Source organism: Corvus cornix, chromosome 13 (genome assembly GCF_000738735.6).
Source record: "Corvus cornix cornix isolate S_Up_H32 chromosome 13, ASM73873v5, whole genome shotgun sequence".
Taxonomy (NCBI): Eukaryota; Metazoa; Chordata; class Aves; order Passeriformes; family Corvidae; genus Corvus; species Corvus cornix.
The window spans coordinates 8,346,346-8,362,269 of NC_046343.1; the positions used below are offsets into that span (position 1 = coordinate 8,346,346).

The window sequence follows — 15,924 nt, forward strand, 5'->3', positions numbered from 1 at the left end:
TGCCACCCTGTTTTAGCTCGAGGTGTGTTATGGGCACTGACTCAGTTACTCCAGGACGAGAGGTTTGCTTAATGTTTCCAGCTCTGCTGGTTTTGCAACCGAGGGGGGCCAGAGTTTGTTGTTTTTAAACTTAGATTTGGATATTACATAACTCGGGGAGCTGAAGCGCTGAGCACGTGCCCGGGCCTTAATTTCTTTTGCCCAAGGATATGTCAACCTTGTTGGCAAAGTTGTGGGTGAGAAGTCCAGAGGACAACTGCTCCTTGTAACCATACTTCGTTGTACGGTATACAGCTCCTAATGTCCTATTTGTCCATACCAAAGGGGCAGATTTTGGCTTCTAGATACACACGTAAAGCTTACACACCTTTAAAAAGACCGTAACAGTTAAGCCCTTTGCTTGTGGGCAAAAAGTAACAATTATTACCTAACTTACTGAATTAATGAGTGCACGCGTTATTGCTCCACCCTCTGCCCAATATGGCTTGTGGCTCAACTTTCATCTGCTGTTAAAACTCAGGAGTGCCCACAGCTACTTGTGAATAGAGATTGTGGTGATAATTTTGTTAAGTGATCTGGTCTGGGATCTTGTCTGGATCATGAGCTGTCCTTCAGTGAGCTGCTTTTAGAACAGTTTTTATCCTAAATACAGTAGGTCAGAATTCATCTTTAGAGATGCCTGTCTCAACATATGTTGTTGACAGGGTAGGGTACTCTATACACAAACTCTCAACCAAAACTTTAGGCTGAACTTTGTAAAAAAATGTTCTATGAAGTCAGGGCAGTAAAGACAGTAGAAAGAGCACCTAGCCAGTACACTTGTTACACTACACAAGTTGTAATGGCCTCAGGACAGGTTGTAGATGTTGGCTGATAGAGATGCTCATCTTTATGAGAATATATTTTTATATTGTTTTCTTGTACTGAACTTTAAATAGAATGTTGGAAGCAAAGAATTTTTTAGAAGATATCATAATTTATACCATGTCAGAGGAGCTTACCCCACATCCAACAAGGGGGCTTCTTGTGATTTTTCAGGCAGCTTTGGCTTAGATTTTAAACCTCTCAGGTCTGTACCAAAAAGGTGTGGTTTGTGATTACAACCATCAAAGCCACCGTCTGTCAGCTAAGTGCATTCTGTTACACTGTGCTGATAGCCTGCCTAATTGGAAAATACCACACATTTGTTTAAGTCACAGGGAGCTAAGGCCACACTGAGGCTTGCAGGTTGCACGGCTGAAGTGGTGGGTGCCACTGCCCTGGTTCCCTGTCCACCTTCTTTTTGCAGGTTTTTGTGTATGCAGCTGTGGCAGATGACTGCAGAAATACGTCTGTGCTTACAAGTTTGCGGACCAGCACCTAAGAGTAAGCTGAAATTTGCAGCAGTTTACATGGGTCTGTCAGGCTCAGGTGATGGACATAACCTGAGTGCCTTGGATCAGATATTTATAACTTCATTTTCTTGGAAGATTCACTGCCAATAACATCTGCTTTGTATTTCATCAAGCCTTGCCAAGAACATGAATGATTGTCATCTCATTAGGATTTCTACATACATTTCCCTTTACTTTCTCTTCTTTTTTTATTTCTCCAGTTCTCTTATTGCTTTGCTGAACCTGTCTCATCCTTCCCTACCACTGGCACTTTGTCAGGTGTTTTTCCTGTTCTTGCTGAACAGTGCTTTCTTTAGAGCCGTGCTCGTTTCCAGCTGCCCATTTCTCCTGGTCAGGTCCCTCTCAGTCTCTGATCCTGGCAATTCCGAACAGCAGGCCCCAACTGGCAGGGCTCTCTGTGATTCCCTGTTGCCCCATGTTAATAGCTGTTTGATTAAAGCTTTTGTGTCCCATATCCAAGAGCAGGATAACAATGTGGTTGTAGACTGGCTAAGCAGCCTGGTTTGAGAACTGTGGCTGGCCCAACTAACGAAGTCATTCTTTACACATCTAGACATCAAGGACTGAGAAATTTGAGAATATGGGTCGTTGTGGTTATTTTTTGTCTCACCAGGCCCCATCATGCCACAGGTAATTTTAAAGAATTCCTCTGGGCTGTGACTTGGGTTTTGGTCTTGCTTTTCACTCCCCACTCAAAGCCTGTGGTTAACCAAAGAAAAGTACACACATACCTTCTAGGGTGGTAATTCTTCCTATATCACACATTTACTGCTGAGAAAAAAAATCTATCATTGTTTGCCATTTTTTTAATCCTGTAATTGCTATGTTTATTCATGGTGTTGACTGAAATTCCATTGAATTTTACTTGCATATGGGCTTTCTGATCTTGGGTCTAATTCTGCTGTTCTATCAAACTTGCAGTTTATGCCAAGCCCTGCCCTTGTTGTCTGTTCATACCAGTTTTGTGCCATACCTGTCTTCGTTACCTCTTTCTTTTTCTTGGTCATCCTCTCCATTTCCTCATTATTTCCCTTGTGTTGATTTTTCTAGCTTCTCTTCTAAAAAAAAAAAAAGGAGAGAGAAACGACATATTCATTGCTTTGAAACTTGGTGTAATTTATCTGTTTCCCACATCCTATGCCTGTCTTGTCTAAGTTGATTGTAAGCATCTCAGATGACAGACTGCCTACTCTATAACAAACACCATGCTATTGGAAGGTTCTGTCTGAGTTAGTCTTTATGCACAGCATAAATAAATATATTTTATTAATAATAATAATAACAGCTATGCAATTAATCCCATATATTTTAATGATGGGGCTGAATGTAACGGCTCAAAATAAGTATGGCAAAAAGGATTCCTTATGCTACAGGAATTAAGATGAATAGAAGATGTCTTTAAGTAGGCATTGACAAGATATCTTCAAAAAAAGCCTTATTTAACCAATTGCCTCTTTTAATTTGTTAGACAAAAGATTTTTATTGGTTTATTCATACATTCATTTCTTCATTGTGGTAGGATCACAGTGACTACTTATCTCTGAGCTTGGTGGCCTCAGGGATAATCCAAGCCAGTATTATGTTAAACCTTGTGTAGAACAATGAAGCAGCAAACACGTTCAGGTGTTTCTGCTCTAAAGTTCAGGTGAAAGCCTGATATCTATATGCAGTATTTATATAGAATGTCTGTATATAGATGAGGAGAAGCTTTATAGGAAACAAGTTGTCAGCCCCAACCTGTACAGATGTTCAACAGGAGCTCATCCTGAGCAACAAGGTAGGATAAAGCAGGAAGGTGTTTATTTGAAAGGGCAGTATTGGAATTCAGTTGTAGGGCTGGCAGGAAGCAGATGTCTTTACAGAGTGAAACAAAAGGTTCATTGGGATGTTGAGCCTGTGAGCTTGGAGGGAAGGGAGGAGAGTCAAGGATGGGGCTCACCACTGCGCCTGCAGAAAAAGAAAAGAAACACAAGGGAAGGGACTGACAAGCCAAGCTGAAACAGTGACTGGAAAAGCAAAAAGTGAGAATAACTGCAAAAACTAAGCTACGACATGAGTTAGATATGCTAAATATGACTGAAGGTCAAACAAGAGATTGGTTTAAGGTGGATTGAGAAGCTTTCAGATGATGAGAGGAAGCCAAACCAAGTCTGAAGGGGATTTAGTGTAGAACCTGGCAAGAGACGTGGCTGGAAGAACCTGTGAGGTGGCAAAAGAGGCACTTATACCAAAGACTTTTTTTTTTTTTTCCTTTCTTTCTTTTTTTTTTTTAATGGTAAAAGTGACAAGCATATCTCTGTAGGTGCTAGGAATCAGAGCAGACTGAACGACTAAAGCTGTGAACAAATGAAGGAGTGAGTGTTGGGAAGATCAAGAAATTAAATGGGGTGAAGTTCTCAGGGCAAGTGATGGAGTTACAGAAGCCACGTTGATAAGCTTTTTGTTATTGCCACTTGGAGACTTGTAGACAGAGGAATCATGAAGAGAATATTTTATCACTTTTATCTTTAAAGAAAATGGTGAGATAAAAAGTAGAGGAAAACAGACAGGAAGGCTTGACAAGGGTTAAGCAGCAGCAATGAAAAGCTTGCTGGGATTACAAGCGTACAGATGAGCTGCAGGAGGAGAATTGTTTAGTTGTGAGAAGGCAGAAATGGAGAGAGAGTAGGCGTGTGGCAGAGGAAGTTGCCTTGATCACAGGATTTCCGTCAGAGACACTTTGCACTGCAAGAGCAAGCATGGATGGAGCAAGCAGTGAAGGTAAGCTGGTGCTGTGGGTAGGTATGACAGTTCATCATGAAAGGAAATAAAGAGAAGAGAGCCCATGATGGATGAAAGTTGTATGTGTGGTAAATGTGTAGTTAGAACATTGCTACTGAAGCAAACACATTTTTCTCTACTTAACATCAAAATACAAACAAAGCTAAAAGATGTGCAAGCTTCATTTTTAATCAATTTTACTAGTTAGTATTATTTCTTTAGCTTTTCTTCACTTATTTTCATCATTCTTTTCTTTCCTTCCTTTGTAACAGTTTACAAGACATTAGTTTTTGCACCTTCTTGCACTATCAGAGGACAAAGTTCTGAAACAATATTTTTCCTTAAAATGTTACTTATCTGATGTTGCTAGCATGTAAATACACCTGCAGCCACAATCTTTTAGTGTTGTTATATTCCATGCCAGCTAAAAATAAGTGAGACAACTAAGGCTTGTTAAACCGCTTAACAGATAAGATACAGCAGCCAGGCTATGCCCTGAGAAGTGTTCAGAACCACAGTGGTTCATTGCACTGTAATTATAATTTTCCTTTTTTTTTTTTTTTTGTTTCTTTTCCTAAAAGCACATCCCTGGCCTACAGAAGTTAGGGAAGATGCTTCAGACCAGCCTTTTAGTTATCAGAAATATTATGTCAAGCACTATGAAGATCATAGACATAATATAATGGTATTAACACATTGTTCTAAGGTCAGGTTTATGGAATTTTTGAGATTGTACTGCTGTAGAACGGCTTTGTTAGGAAGCACATACTGTTATTTTCTCTTAACATGTGGGGCCACTTTAAATTTGTGCTTCTGCATTATTAAACCATCGTGAGAAGTGCAGCAGGAGGAAACCCGGGTAATTGGCTGCGGCTCCAGATGCAGCCGCTCGCTCATTGGAGAGCCGAGGATTCTCCCAGCACTAAAATTAGAGCGTCTCCGCCCTCCAGAAATGCTTCTGGAAACAGCGGGCAGGAGAAATTGTGACACAGCCCGAGGGCCCGTGGTGGGCAGGGAGGTGCACAGGGCTCTGCTCTGATCAAACTGCAGCCTCTCAGGGTGCGCGGAAAAGTGCTTTGGGGTTTATGGCCTGGGTAGCTGAAAAATGCACACAATAAAGAAACTGCAAGAGATTCACGTTAACAGTGTTTTATACACAGATATTAAATTCAACATTTCTTATGTAATAATAATTCTGAAGTGTTCATGCAGGCAGAGGAAGCCTTTGAACTGCTAAATTTAAGCAAGGGCTGTCAGACTTGTGCTCACTGACTTTGAAAAGAAATTACTTGCTGAATTAACACTGAACTAGACTAAAAAAACGGTGCATTCTTTCTATCAGCATTTCTTTAAAAATAAAACATGTTTATCCGTTATCTCAGTGAAGTTGCAGTGTTTACAATGTCTTCAAATGAAATACTGGGTAAGGTATTTCTGTTAAAGAAACAAATGCCATGTGCCTGTGTTGGTGAAGGAAGCCTGTATCTGAATTTGTCTTATGCACTTGGAACCTTTATTTTTTAAGGTATATAAATAACAACATCAGACTTTCATTTTTAAATATATTTCAAGCTGGCTGCAAGGAAATAACTGCATATTTTTATTTCTTGTTTCTATATTTATATTATTCACATTACTCATTAAAAAGATCAAGGCAAAATGGATTTTTCTTACGCTAACTCCAGCTTTTGCTGTAAATTTCCTATCTCCTCAGCTAACCATGGCACACAGTGTCAGTACCTCTAGCTTCAAATCGTTGGGGTTTTTTTGTCTTTTCTCCTTTACATCTACTTTCAGTCTGAAATCATTAAAATTTAAAGCCAGCACACCCATGTTTTCTCTCTGTCCCTTTGTCAAGTGTCACCCTCAAGGGTTTGAGTGCTATGTCCAGTTTTGGCTGAACTCAGCCGCGGGCCCCAGGTGTTCCAGCACCTCGGATCCCACAGTTTTTGAGAACACGGTGACAAGAGGGAATGAGAAGCAGGGAGAGGAGCAGGGCGGCGGAGCCGGCTCAGGAGTTATCGGGGCCGTTCACCAGCCCACACCCCGATAGCGCGGAGCCAGCTGGCCCGGGTCCATCCCGGGAGCGCCGGTAAACAAGGACGGGAGGTGACACCGGGGCACCCCGCGCCTCGGCTTCCCAGCCACTACGGAGCATGTTGGATGGACCATGCCTGTCCTGTAATTCCTCCCCGCTGAGTGCCCCCAGAGAGCCGGGGAAGTAGGGGATGTGGAGGGAGCAAACGAACTTGCACCACGGGGGTAAAATCTGGGGAAAATTCCCGGAGAATGCGGCTCCCCAGCTCTGCTTAAAGCCCAGCTCATCATGGTTTAATCTACAAAACGGTGAAGGTTTCCAACCCGTAACATCTTTGTGTCATAAAAGTGAAGTGGCACCGGGTAGACGCTGCAATTCCCACGCAGTGCTCGGAACCACCATTAGAGAGCTGTGGTTCGCGTCAGTGCCCGGGGTGTGCCGAGAGCTCCGGCCTCGCTGCTGCCGCTCAGGCGCGTCCAAAGGAAACCTCCCTGCAAACACTCATAAATGACCTGGGAAGGGCTGCTGTGTTTTCCTTTATTTTTTTCCCCGCCAATAAATCGCGTTACGTCGCTTCATGAGCGTTTGCTGTGAGCGCACGGCTCCCTCAGCAGTTCTGAGCGTGAGGTGAAACCGACATAAAGCTTTTATTGTCAGTGAGGAATGAGGTTTTTGAGATGAGCCCCGGAGATCACGCCACTCCCCCGTTACTCCCGCACCACACGCGAAGCCCATCTCGGGGCAGCCACGGCCCCCCGTCGTGTGCGCGGAGCCCGCGGCGGTCCCGGGCCGTGAAGCGCGCTCGGCCTCCGCCGCCATCACCTTACTGCTCCCGGCCGCCATCTTCGTCCCGCCCCGCCGAGGCCCGCGGGCGCCATCTTGTGCCCGGGACGGGCCCCGCCATCACCCGGCAACAGCGGCGAGTCCGGCGGAGTCCCGGAGGCCGGGATAGCAAAGCCCGGCCGGGCCCCAAGGCAGGTGGAGCGGGGCGATTACGAGCGGACTTTGCAGCAGGAAGCAGGTCTTTGCAGCCAGGCAGGGTCTGCGTGTCTTTGTCTGATCCAGGATGGATGGAGAGAGCCAGGGCTGGAAGCGTGGGGACTCGGCGGGCAGTGGGCGAGGGAAGGGCTGCAGGTGCCGTTGTGTGGAGTTCTCTGAGGCTCTGGCAGGATCCCCCGCAGCATCCTGCTCTCGCAAGTCTCTCTAAAAGGTTGAGAGAGCTGGGGGTATTCAGCCTGGAGAAGGTTCCTTGGAGACCTTAGACCCCCTCCCAGTGCCTAAAGGAGCTCCAAAAGAGCTAGCGAGGGATTTTGGACAAGGACAAAGAGAGGTAGGAAAAGGGGGAATGGCTTCCCACTGACGGAGGGCAGGGTTAGATAGGATATTGGGCAGCAGTTCTTGGCTGTGAGGGTGGTGAGGCCCTGGCACAGGTTGCCCAGAGAGGCTGTGGCTGCCACATCCCTGGAAGCGTTCAAGGCCGGGTTGGACAGGGCTTGGAGTAACCTGGGATAGTGGAAGGTGTCCCTGCCCATGTCAGGGGGTTGGAACTGGATGGTCTTTAGGATCCTTCCCAACTCAAACCATTCTGTGATGAAAAGAAGATCGCAAGTGGTCGCAGGTCTGTAGGAAGCCCCCTCACTGGTTCCACCACTCACAACACGGTTCTGTGCTCTCAGCTTGCCAGTGCATCTGCTCAGTGAGAAAATTGGCCCTTTGTCTGGAGCCCATAAATACAGGAATTAAATAACCATTGAGAAATACCGAGGCTTACAGGTGGACCAGCTCCAAGTCATTAGTCCCACACCACAGTTGTCATGTGTGAGGATACAGATCTGGGGTTTGAAGGAGCTCGTGGTGGATGGAGGGTGTGGGAGAACAGGGAGCCACATCAAGGTGTGTGATAATGCCCCTCTTTCCTCATGTATTGTCCATATATTGTTAGTGAATAACAACATTAAATTTTGGCCTTATTTTCCACAAAGTTCCACTGCACTGAAAATGGGAATGTGAACTACAGAGTGCTAACAAATGCAGAGAACATCTCACATGGATTTTGTGAGGTGAGTGTGACCCTTTCTGTTCCTGGACTGCATGGTGAGTGTCACCACAGGTGACTGTGCAGTAGACAAACTGCAAATGTCATGCACTGGTGTCATTGCAGTACAAAAGAGGCAAGTGAATTCTAATTTAGAAGCCAGGATGGAGATCTTAATGCCTGAACCTCAGATTTATGTGGAAAGAACTCTGGCTATCATCAAACCAGATGTCATCGATAAAGAAGAAGAAATAGAGGATCTCATTCTCCGATCAGGATTCCACATCATTCAGGTAACAGGCTGTGCTCCAGAGAAAAGAACTGTAGTTTATAAGTCAGGAGAATATTTAACTTCCAGCAATCAAGCCAGTAACTAAAAGCTTGTGTGTCCAAAAATCAATTCATGTTTTTCATATCACCAAACTTTGCTGCCAGATTCTGTAAGGAGAGATGTTTTTTGGTGCATGGGATGGAACAGAGCAGGCCAGCTATTTTGCTGACCACAGGAGAACACAGATTTTGTTAATAAACTCAGATTTAGCAAACGTATGGAGCAGATGTGTGAACTGTCCAAGGCAACTCTTTGGAGAGTGCATCATTCAGATCTCACAAGATTTTGTGCAAGTGGATATTAGAGAATTAATTGAATTCGGTAGCTGGCCGGTTGCAGTCTGACTAATTTTTTGTTTCCGCTGTTTTTCCAGTAAATAGGCCTTATGAATATTGAAATGACCGTATAAATATTTAAATAAGACCGGCCGGGCGGCCGCTGGGGGGCGCTGCGCCCTCGCGACTGTGGGCGGTGGGGGCCCCTCCCCCTCCCCCTCCTCCCCACATTGTCTTGTTTCGTTTCGTTTGGTTCTTGTCATTTCCTCCCTTACCTTTCTCGTTGTTTTATTTATTTGTATTTATTATTTGCATTTATTTGTTTATGGGTCTCTTGGAGCTACTCCAGAAGAGGTTATGAAGATGCTCCACGGGCTGGAGCCCCTCTGCTCTGGAGACAGGATGGGAGAGCTGGGGTTGTTCATCCTGTAGAAGAACAGGCACCAGGGAGACCTGAGAGAGCCTTCCAGTGCCTAACGGGGCTCCAAGAGAGCTCGAGAGGGACTTTGGACAAGGGCTTGGAGTGACAGGATGAGGGGGAATGGCTTTCTACTCCCAGAGGGCAGGGTTAGATGGGATATTTGGAATAAATTCTTCACCATGAGGATAGTGAGGCCCTGGCACAGGTTGCGCAGAGAAGCTGTGGCCACCCCATCCCTGGAAGTGTTCAAGGCCCGGTTTGGGGTTTGAGCAACCTGGTCTAGTGGAATGTGTCCCAGCCCATGGTAGTAGGGGGTTTGAAACAAGATGATTTTTAAGACACCTTTCAACCCAAACCATTCCATGTTTCTATTGATTGAATATGTATCAGAAGATGAGACAAAATAGTTTATTTATTTATTTATTTATTTAATTGCAATATCTTAGTAGAGTCTTCTGATGTCTGCAGTGACTTTTGACACCAAAAGGACTCTGAGTATATGGAATTCTTGCGTTGTATAAGTTTGAGCTCGAAGAATGCACTTTAAAATTTTTTTCTTGACTGCCCTGTGGTTTCTGATAACCTCCCAAAGTTGTCCTGATCCTGGCCACTTGCAGGCTAGGCAGCTATTGGAAGAGTCACAAAGCACTGAAAGAAAAATAGAACAATTGCATAATTAACAATGTGGGCTGGAGAGAAACTTGTTTAAAAGTAGAACATTATGCTGTAGCAGCTGAGTAATAAAATCCTGCCCTTGTAATGCTCTTCACTTTTTCTGTACAGTGCTCTGTCATCCAGCAGTTAGAAAATGCTGTCGTTTGCGTAGGCTAAAATCACATCTTACTCCATTGGGCTGTTTTCATAATTAACTTGGAAAACTTTTGCTCTTGGTTACTCTGTATCTCAAAGAAGATCGTATCTGGGAGAATCAGATTAGTTTCAGAAGTAACTCTGTGTTCTGCACTTGAAGATAGGACTGCAGGAGAGGACTATATCCTGTCTTTTAATGCTCTAAGCTGTTTCAATGTAGCAAGTTATTTTAATTCTTTTTTTGTCTTTTACACTTTATAGAAACGGAAGCTCCAGTTAAGCCCAGAGCAGTGTAGCAACTTCTACGGAGAACAATTTGGAAAAGTGTTTTTTCCTAATTTAACAGCCTATATGAGTTCTGGTCCTATAGTTGCTATGGTTCTTGCTAGAAATTGTGCAGTCTCATACTGGAAAGAATTGCTTGGACCATCCAACAGCCTAAGAGCTAGGAGAACTCACCCTCACAGGTAACTCACTGACTGGCCTTGGGCAAGTCAGCAGGATTTTCTCATTCTCTTGATTGAGACCAGAATTCCTTCTTTTTTTTTTTCACCATTGTTTTATAGTATGCAAAGTTCACCTATTTTATGGGGAATGCTGAGTGCACGAAATTAAGTTTTAGGTAGCTACTTCTTATGTTTAAAACAAAATCAAGCCAATGTCTTGTTAATTAGTCCATATCTATTGCTCTTCTGCGCTCTCAGGCTGCAGAAGCTTGGAAAGGATTTGCAGTTGCCCTCCAAGCAGTTATTTCCCTTGTTTTTAGCTTAAGAGCACTCTATGGAACTGATGAGCTGAGGAATGGGCTCCACGGCAGTCTCAGCATCTCCTCAGCAGAGAGAGAAATTCGATTCATATTTCCAGAAGGTAAAATGGTGCAGTTGGTTCATTGCCAGTCTTGGGGAGGATGGAGTTCTTCCCTGTCCTTCCCTGGTATTACTTGTCTCTGCCCTGACTCCAGATAAAATTGATTTAGTAGAGGTTGGGTTTGTTTGCTTTATAGGCTTGTGGGTCTCTTTATCTACAAGCTGACATTTTCTGCTATGAAAGGCTTACCAAAAATCTATCTGAAGAGCCAGGGTAGTTGCAAAGATTGCTTCCACTTTTCAAACTCTGCTCTGGGAACTGGAGCAGTCAAAGCTGGGTAAAATGAGAAGAAATTAGGAAGCTGTTACACTCCAGCGAGTGTTTCTGGCACTGTCAGCCCTGGAGACTCCTGTTGGCTTGAGAAGACTGACTTTCTACTTGGATTCAGGCTGAGTAATTCCTATTCAAAAGCAGCTGGATGCTCACATGATAGTGCAATTCCAAAGTTAAGTGCCAGAGAAAAGGGCCTTAGAACCTGGAAAGGCTGCAAGAGGATCTCTGGTTTGTAATGTAACAGGATTTGCTCTTTGACAGAAAAGTGCAAGTGAAACTGCTAGAAGAACGTGTCTACTGATGCTTTTTGTCAGCTGTATCAGTGAGTTTAATAAAAGATGTTTCAGTTCCATAAAAACCTTACCCATTGTGTAAACCATGTCTATTCTCCTCACCCTGACAAACAAAGTAAGACTAAAGGTGAGGTTTTTAGGGTTTCAGAATCCAGCTTCACACTGCAAGAAGAAAGTGCTAAACATGGGATATATTATTTCTCTTCTGCCCCAAATGCATCTTCAAGGATAAAGGTTTTCCCCAGATGATCTGATTTTCTCCCTTTTCATAATAGACTATAGTTAGTAAAATTACCTCAGGGACATTGTGAAGAAGTTTAGGGAGTTTCTTTGCAGTTTGTTGTGGGAGAAGCTATAAAACCCATGATGTATTATTAACTTATTAAGGAAAAGAGCAGCTCACATATAAACAACCTTTGAAAGAATGCTGGGTTTAATCACTCTAGAGGCTGTTTTCTAACACCTCTGATTCCTCCTTGCAGCAATCTTGGAGCCTGTTCCCACTGGACAAAGAGCTCGGGATTACCTGAACCTGTATGTGAAGCCCACGCTGCTGGCTGGGCTCACTGCCCTGTGCAAAGAGAAGCCAGCAGACCCCATGGTATGTGCAGTGTCCCAGCACTGCTGTCAGCTTTGGGATGCAGTTACTTGGTGTTAGTAAAGTCCCTGTTTGTAGAGCTACTCTGTTGGTGAAGAGCTGTGCTGTTTTAGCTGTCAGCTAATGAGCTACTCAAATAACATTTGGTTTCAAGAAGTTGATTTGTTTGTTAGAGATAAAACAAGGTTGTGTTTTAAGTCCCTAAACAAAATCAATTTTCTTATGTGTGGAAAAACATGGTAAATATGTCTTTGTGTTCTTAAAGCTCCAGTCATTCGCACTAGTACTTCTTTAAGTATGCAGATAATTAATTCATGTGACAACTTGCTGGCAGTTGTGGTGGATTTTACATCATTATCAGCTTTATAATCATTGCATTTTTCTAAAGTATGCTTTTCAGAAAAAAAAGCCTTAAAACTCACTTGGGGTGTTCCTATAAACTATGTGATCTACATGAGGCCACATTTAAGGTACTTTGATTGTTCCAGCTTTATAAACTCTACTTTATCTGTGTCTGGCACTGTTACCATAGAAATCTAGAAAACAGAGATGAAGTCCATTCCTGTGCCCAAAGGCCAAACCAATTGTATCTGTTCCTAACAAATGTGTGTCTGGCCTGTGGTGTAGCACTCCAAATGATGGCGAATCTACAGTCTCCCCAGGCAATCTGTTTCAGTACTTAATTATACTTGTTAAAAGCTTTCACTAAAAGATAGCCTAAATCTCCTGGCTCCAATTTTAAGCCCATTACCTTTTTTTTTTCCCTTTTACTATCCCCAGAAGACATTGGAGACAATGTAATATCTCCTTTTTTTTTTGCAGCAACCTATTGCATATTTGAAGAATATTCCCATTTTCTTTCTCTTCAGTCACCTCTTTACTATATTAAATACTGAATTTTTTTTTTGTTACAAGTCCCATCTCTCTTGCTCATTGTTTTGGCTTCCGGTTAATCTGCATTCTTAGCACAATTTTCTAATCAGTTATGAGGTATCTGATAGTAACTTCATGGAGACAATGCCTTCCTTCCTTGCTTGTAAGAAAGCTGTATTAAGCAGTGCCAGTAGTTTTGCTAAAAACAGTCTGTTTGCTTTGCTAAAAACAGTCTATTGCTACCTTCTTTGTTGTCCATAATGTCTGTGACCTTGTAACAGAAGGAAAATAATGTTGATTTCATACTGCTTCAGAAATAGATATTGCCTGTTGCTTTTTGTTTGTTATCTGCTAGGTGGCTTACAGCGAGACTGTTGGAATGTTTTGTTTTTTCCAGTATCTTTTTCTTTTCTTCTTTTCTTTGCTTTTGGAAATGGCATCAGAAAGTGTCTGTACACTCAGAAATACTTGCTGTCAGCACAGAGGCTGTCTGAGCCAGTTCCTTAGGTAATACAAGATAAATTTATTTGAGCTCAAATGATTTGAGGATTTCTTTTTCCTAAAGCAGTTTTTTCTAAGGGGCTTTGTGTTTTGGCATATTTTGTTTGTTTGTTTTCCATTTTTGTCTTAGGTTCTTAGTACTGTCCTGCTGTTGCTGACTTTACCTGTCCTAGTGCTCTGCTTGGCTCTCCCTTTGCAAACCACCCTTTTTGTACGTGGTAGTAAAAGGAGGGTGTTGCTTACCTTCCCTGTCTGCTGTTCTGTCATTTTTTCACAGTGTGGTATGAAGTTTGTTGTACTCAGCATTCCAGAAACTAATCGTCAACAGCCTTGTGAAGTAAATAAGGATGTGTTAAAAACTTTGCTTTACAAGTGGAGAAATCAAGGCAAAAGGTTTTTGCCTAAGGCCAGGCCCAGACTGGCAGATGGAATTAGGACTCAAGGCATTCCTGCCTCCTGCATTCTCGTTTAAGTACAACGTGCTGGAAAACTTGCAAGATGAATTTTAAAAAGCAACCATATTTTGGTTTTAAGTTTTAGGTACTGTAAGGTGATTTCAGTGCAGAAGGCTGGCACTCTGAATGAATGATTACTAGATGAAATATCTGTAAGTGTTGTCAGCAGTAATATTTCATTAAGCAGTTTCAGGAATACTGTGCAGCCGCATTCCGAAACAGAGATGGCTGAATTATTTGAAGTATGGCTCAAATGGTCTTACACTTTCACAAAGATAAACATTGCCAGGACAAGTTGTCTTCTAAAGGTCAGTGTGAATTGTTCAAAAGCAATATAAACTGAAGATTTAAAAGAACATTTTTAAAAAACAGGTCATCTGCATGTCCATTTTTTTCTGAAAGGTCTTAATTTTGCAGCACAGTAGGAGAGTATCTGTACCAGAGGTTTCAAATAATGCTTTTAATATGCTTCTATACACTTAATAGAAAACAACAGAAAGCTGAAAACATTTGGGTTTTGGGTTTTTTGTTCACAGATTTGGCTTGCTGACTGGCTGATTGAACACAATCCTAATAAACCTAAACTACAATATCACATCTCTCAGGAAGAGCATCGGGGGTGAGAGCTTGGTGGAAACCAAACAAACCATCTCAAGCATTCCAAGTTACAGATGTATATTGTCATTTTCAGTGTGTCCTTTGACTGTATAACCAATACTATCTAAAGTAAATGCGTTTGTCGTAACTGCTTGTGTCTTCATGGGATAAATAACCTTACACTTAATACACAGGATGTATTGGTTCTAGTACTTTCTCTACTGACAAAATGAATGCAGAATTACGCAGTAAATTTATGGCATTGGGTGATTAGAAAAAGACAATGTTCTTAGTGGGTGTGACTTACTGCTATTTTCCCCATTTTTCTTGGTTTGTCTGTGTGAGAGAACAAAATCATTTACAGCAGTGTGCATTCCCAAAGGACATCCACCTGGCCTGTCCTTTGTGAAGTCACGGGTCGTGTTTCAGCAATTTTTTAGCATAAATTCAGTTATGAAGGGAGGTACTTGGATATAATGTAGAAAACAAATACTGGAGGCATATTAGCAACTTCGGAATTTTAATTGCTGATTACATCACCCAGCTAAGGTTGCTCTTGAAGTTGATTCACTTAAGTCTGATCATTTTGTCAGAATGTAATTTGAAGGACTTATTTGAAGGTACATTGAATGCACCTTTCCCATCTTGGTGGCAAAAGGCTCAGTGACTAAAAATAACAGGAATATATATTTTAGTCAAGGACTGAGGTTGTCTTCCAACATTTTTTTGCAAGTGTATTGGTTTGGCATGGCCTGGTTTTGGGTAGCGGGGGACCACAAAGATGGCTCTTGTGAGGAAGCTGCTGGAAGCTTCCCACCATGTCTGGCAGAGCCAATGGCTGATGGCGCTGAAAATGGACATGCTGCTGGCCAAAACTGGGCCAATGAGAGAGGTTGGTAATGCCTCTGTGATGACATATTTAAGAAGAAAATCAAAACAAAGTCAAAAGATTTTGGGATTCTAGTCAGAGAAGAGGAGGAGGTGAGAACATGTGAGGGAAAATGACATGGTGACAACCAACATCAGTGAAGAAGGAGGGGCAGGAGGTGCTCCAGGCACCGGAGCCGAGGTTCCTCTGCAGGTTGTGGTGATGACCACGGTGAAGCAGCTGTGCCCCTGCAGCCCATGGGGATCCACGGGGGATGCAGAGATCCACCCACAGCCCGTGGGGGAGGTGCCCGTGCCGGAGCAGGTGGATGCCTGGAGGAGGCTGTGTTCCAGTGGGAGTCCCGGTGGAGAGAGAGGGCCCTGTTTCCAGGCTGGAGCAGCCTGTCCTTGGAGGACTGCACCCTGTGGAAAGAGAGAGCCACGGCACAGCAGTTTTGGGAGGGCTGTGTGCCCGTGGGAGGGGCTCACACTGCAGCAGGGGCGGTGTGGCTGCTGCTTGTGAGGGTGGACCCACG

General features: G+C 43.2%; 1 protein-coding gene across 3 annotated transcripts; it reads left to right on the top strand.

The window, feature by feature from the left end:
• Window positions 1-2,742: 2,742 nt before the first annotated feature.
• Window positions 2,743-14,708, top strand: NME5 (NME/NM23 family member 5). 3 transcript variants are annotated; one of them, XM_010399815.4, is made up of 7 exons: window positions 2,743-4,154; window positions 8,175-8,252; window positions 8,354-8,520; window positions 10,326-10,531; window positions 10,831-10,931; window positions 11,980-12,098; window positions 14,461-14,708. In XM_010399815.4, the coding sequence occupies exons 3-7, from the start codon at window positions 8,392-8,394 to the stop codon at window positions 14,545-14,547; spliced, it is 642 nt and encodes a 213-aa protein (XP_010398117.2). In that variant the 5' UTR covers window positions 2,743-4,154; window positions 8,175-8,252; window positions 8,354-8,391; the 3' UTR covers window positions 14,548-14,708. The 3 variants fall into 3 exon arrangements, with proteins under 3 accessions (XP_010398117.2, XP_019141582.2, XP_019141583.2); XM_019286037.3 differs by lacking the exon at window positions 2,743-4,154 and adding an exon at window positions 7,124-7,213; XM_019286038.3 differs by lacking the exon at window positions 2,743-4,154 and adding an exon at window positions 7,869-8,085.
• Window positions 14,709-15,924: the final 1,216 nt, after the last annotated feature.

Coding starts and splice junctions, on each gene's coding strand:
- NME5 (XM_010399815.4), top strand. CDS start 8,392: ATGGAGATCTTAATGCCTGAACCTCAGATTTATGTGGAAAGAACTCTG. Junction 10,932..11,979: donor TCGATTCATATTTCCAGAAG/GTAAAATGGTGC, acceptor TCCTCCTTGCAG/CAATCTTGGAGCCTGTTCCC. Junction 12,099..14,460: donor AGAAGCCAGCAGACCCCATG/GTATGTGCAGTG, acceptor TTTTGTTCACAG/ATTTGGCTTGCTGACTGGCT.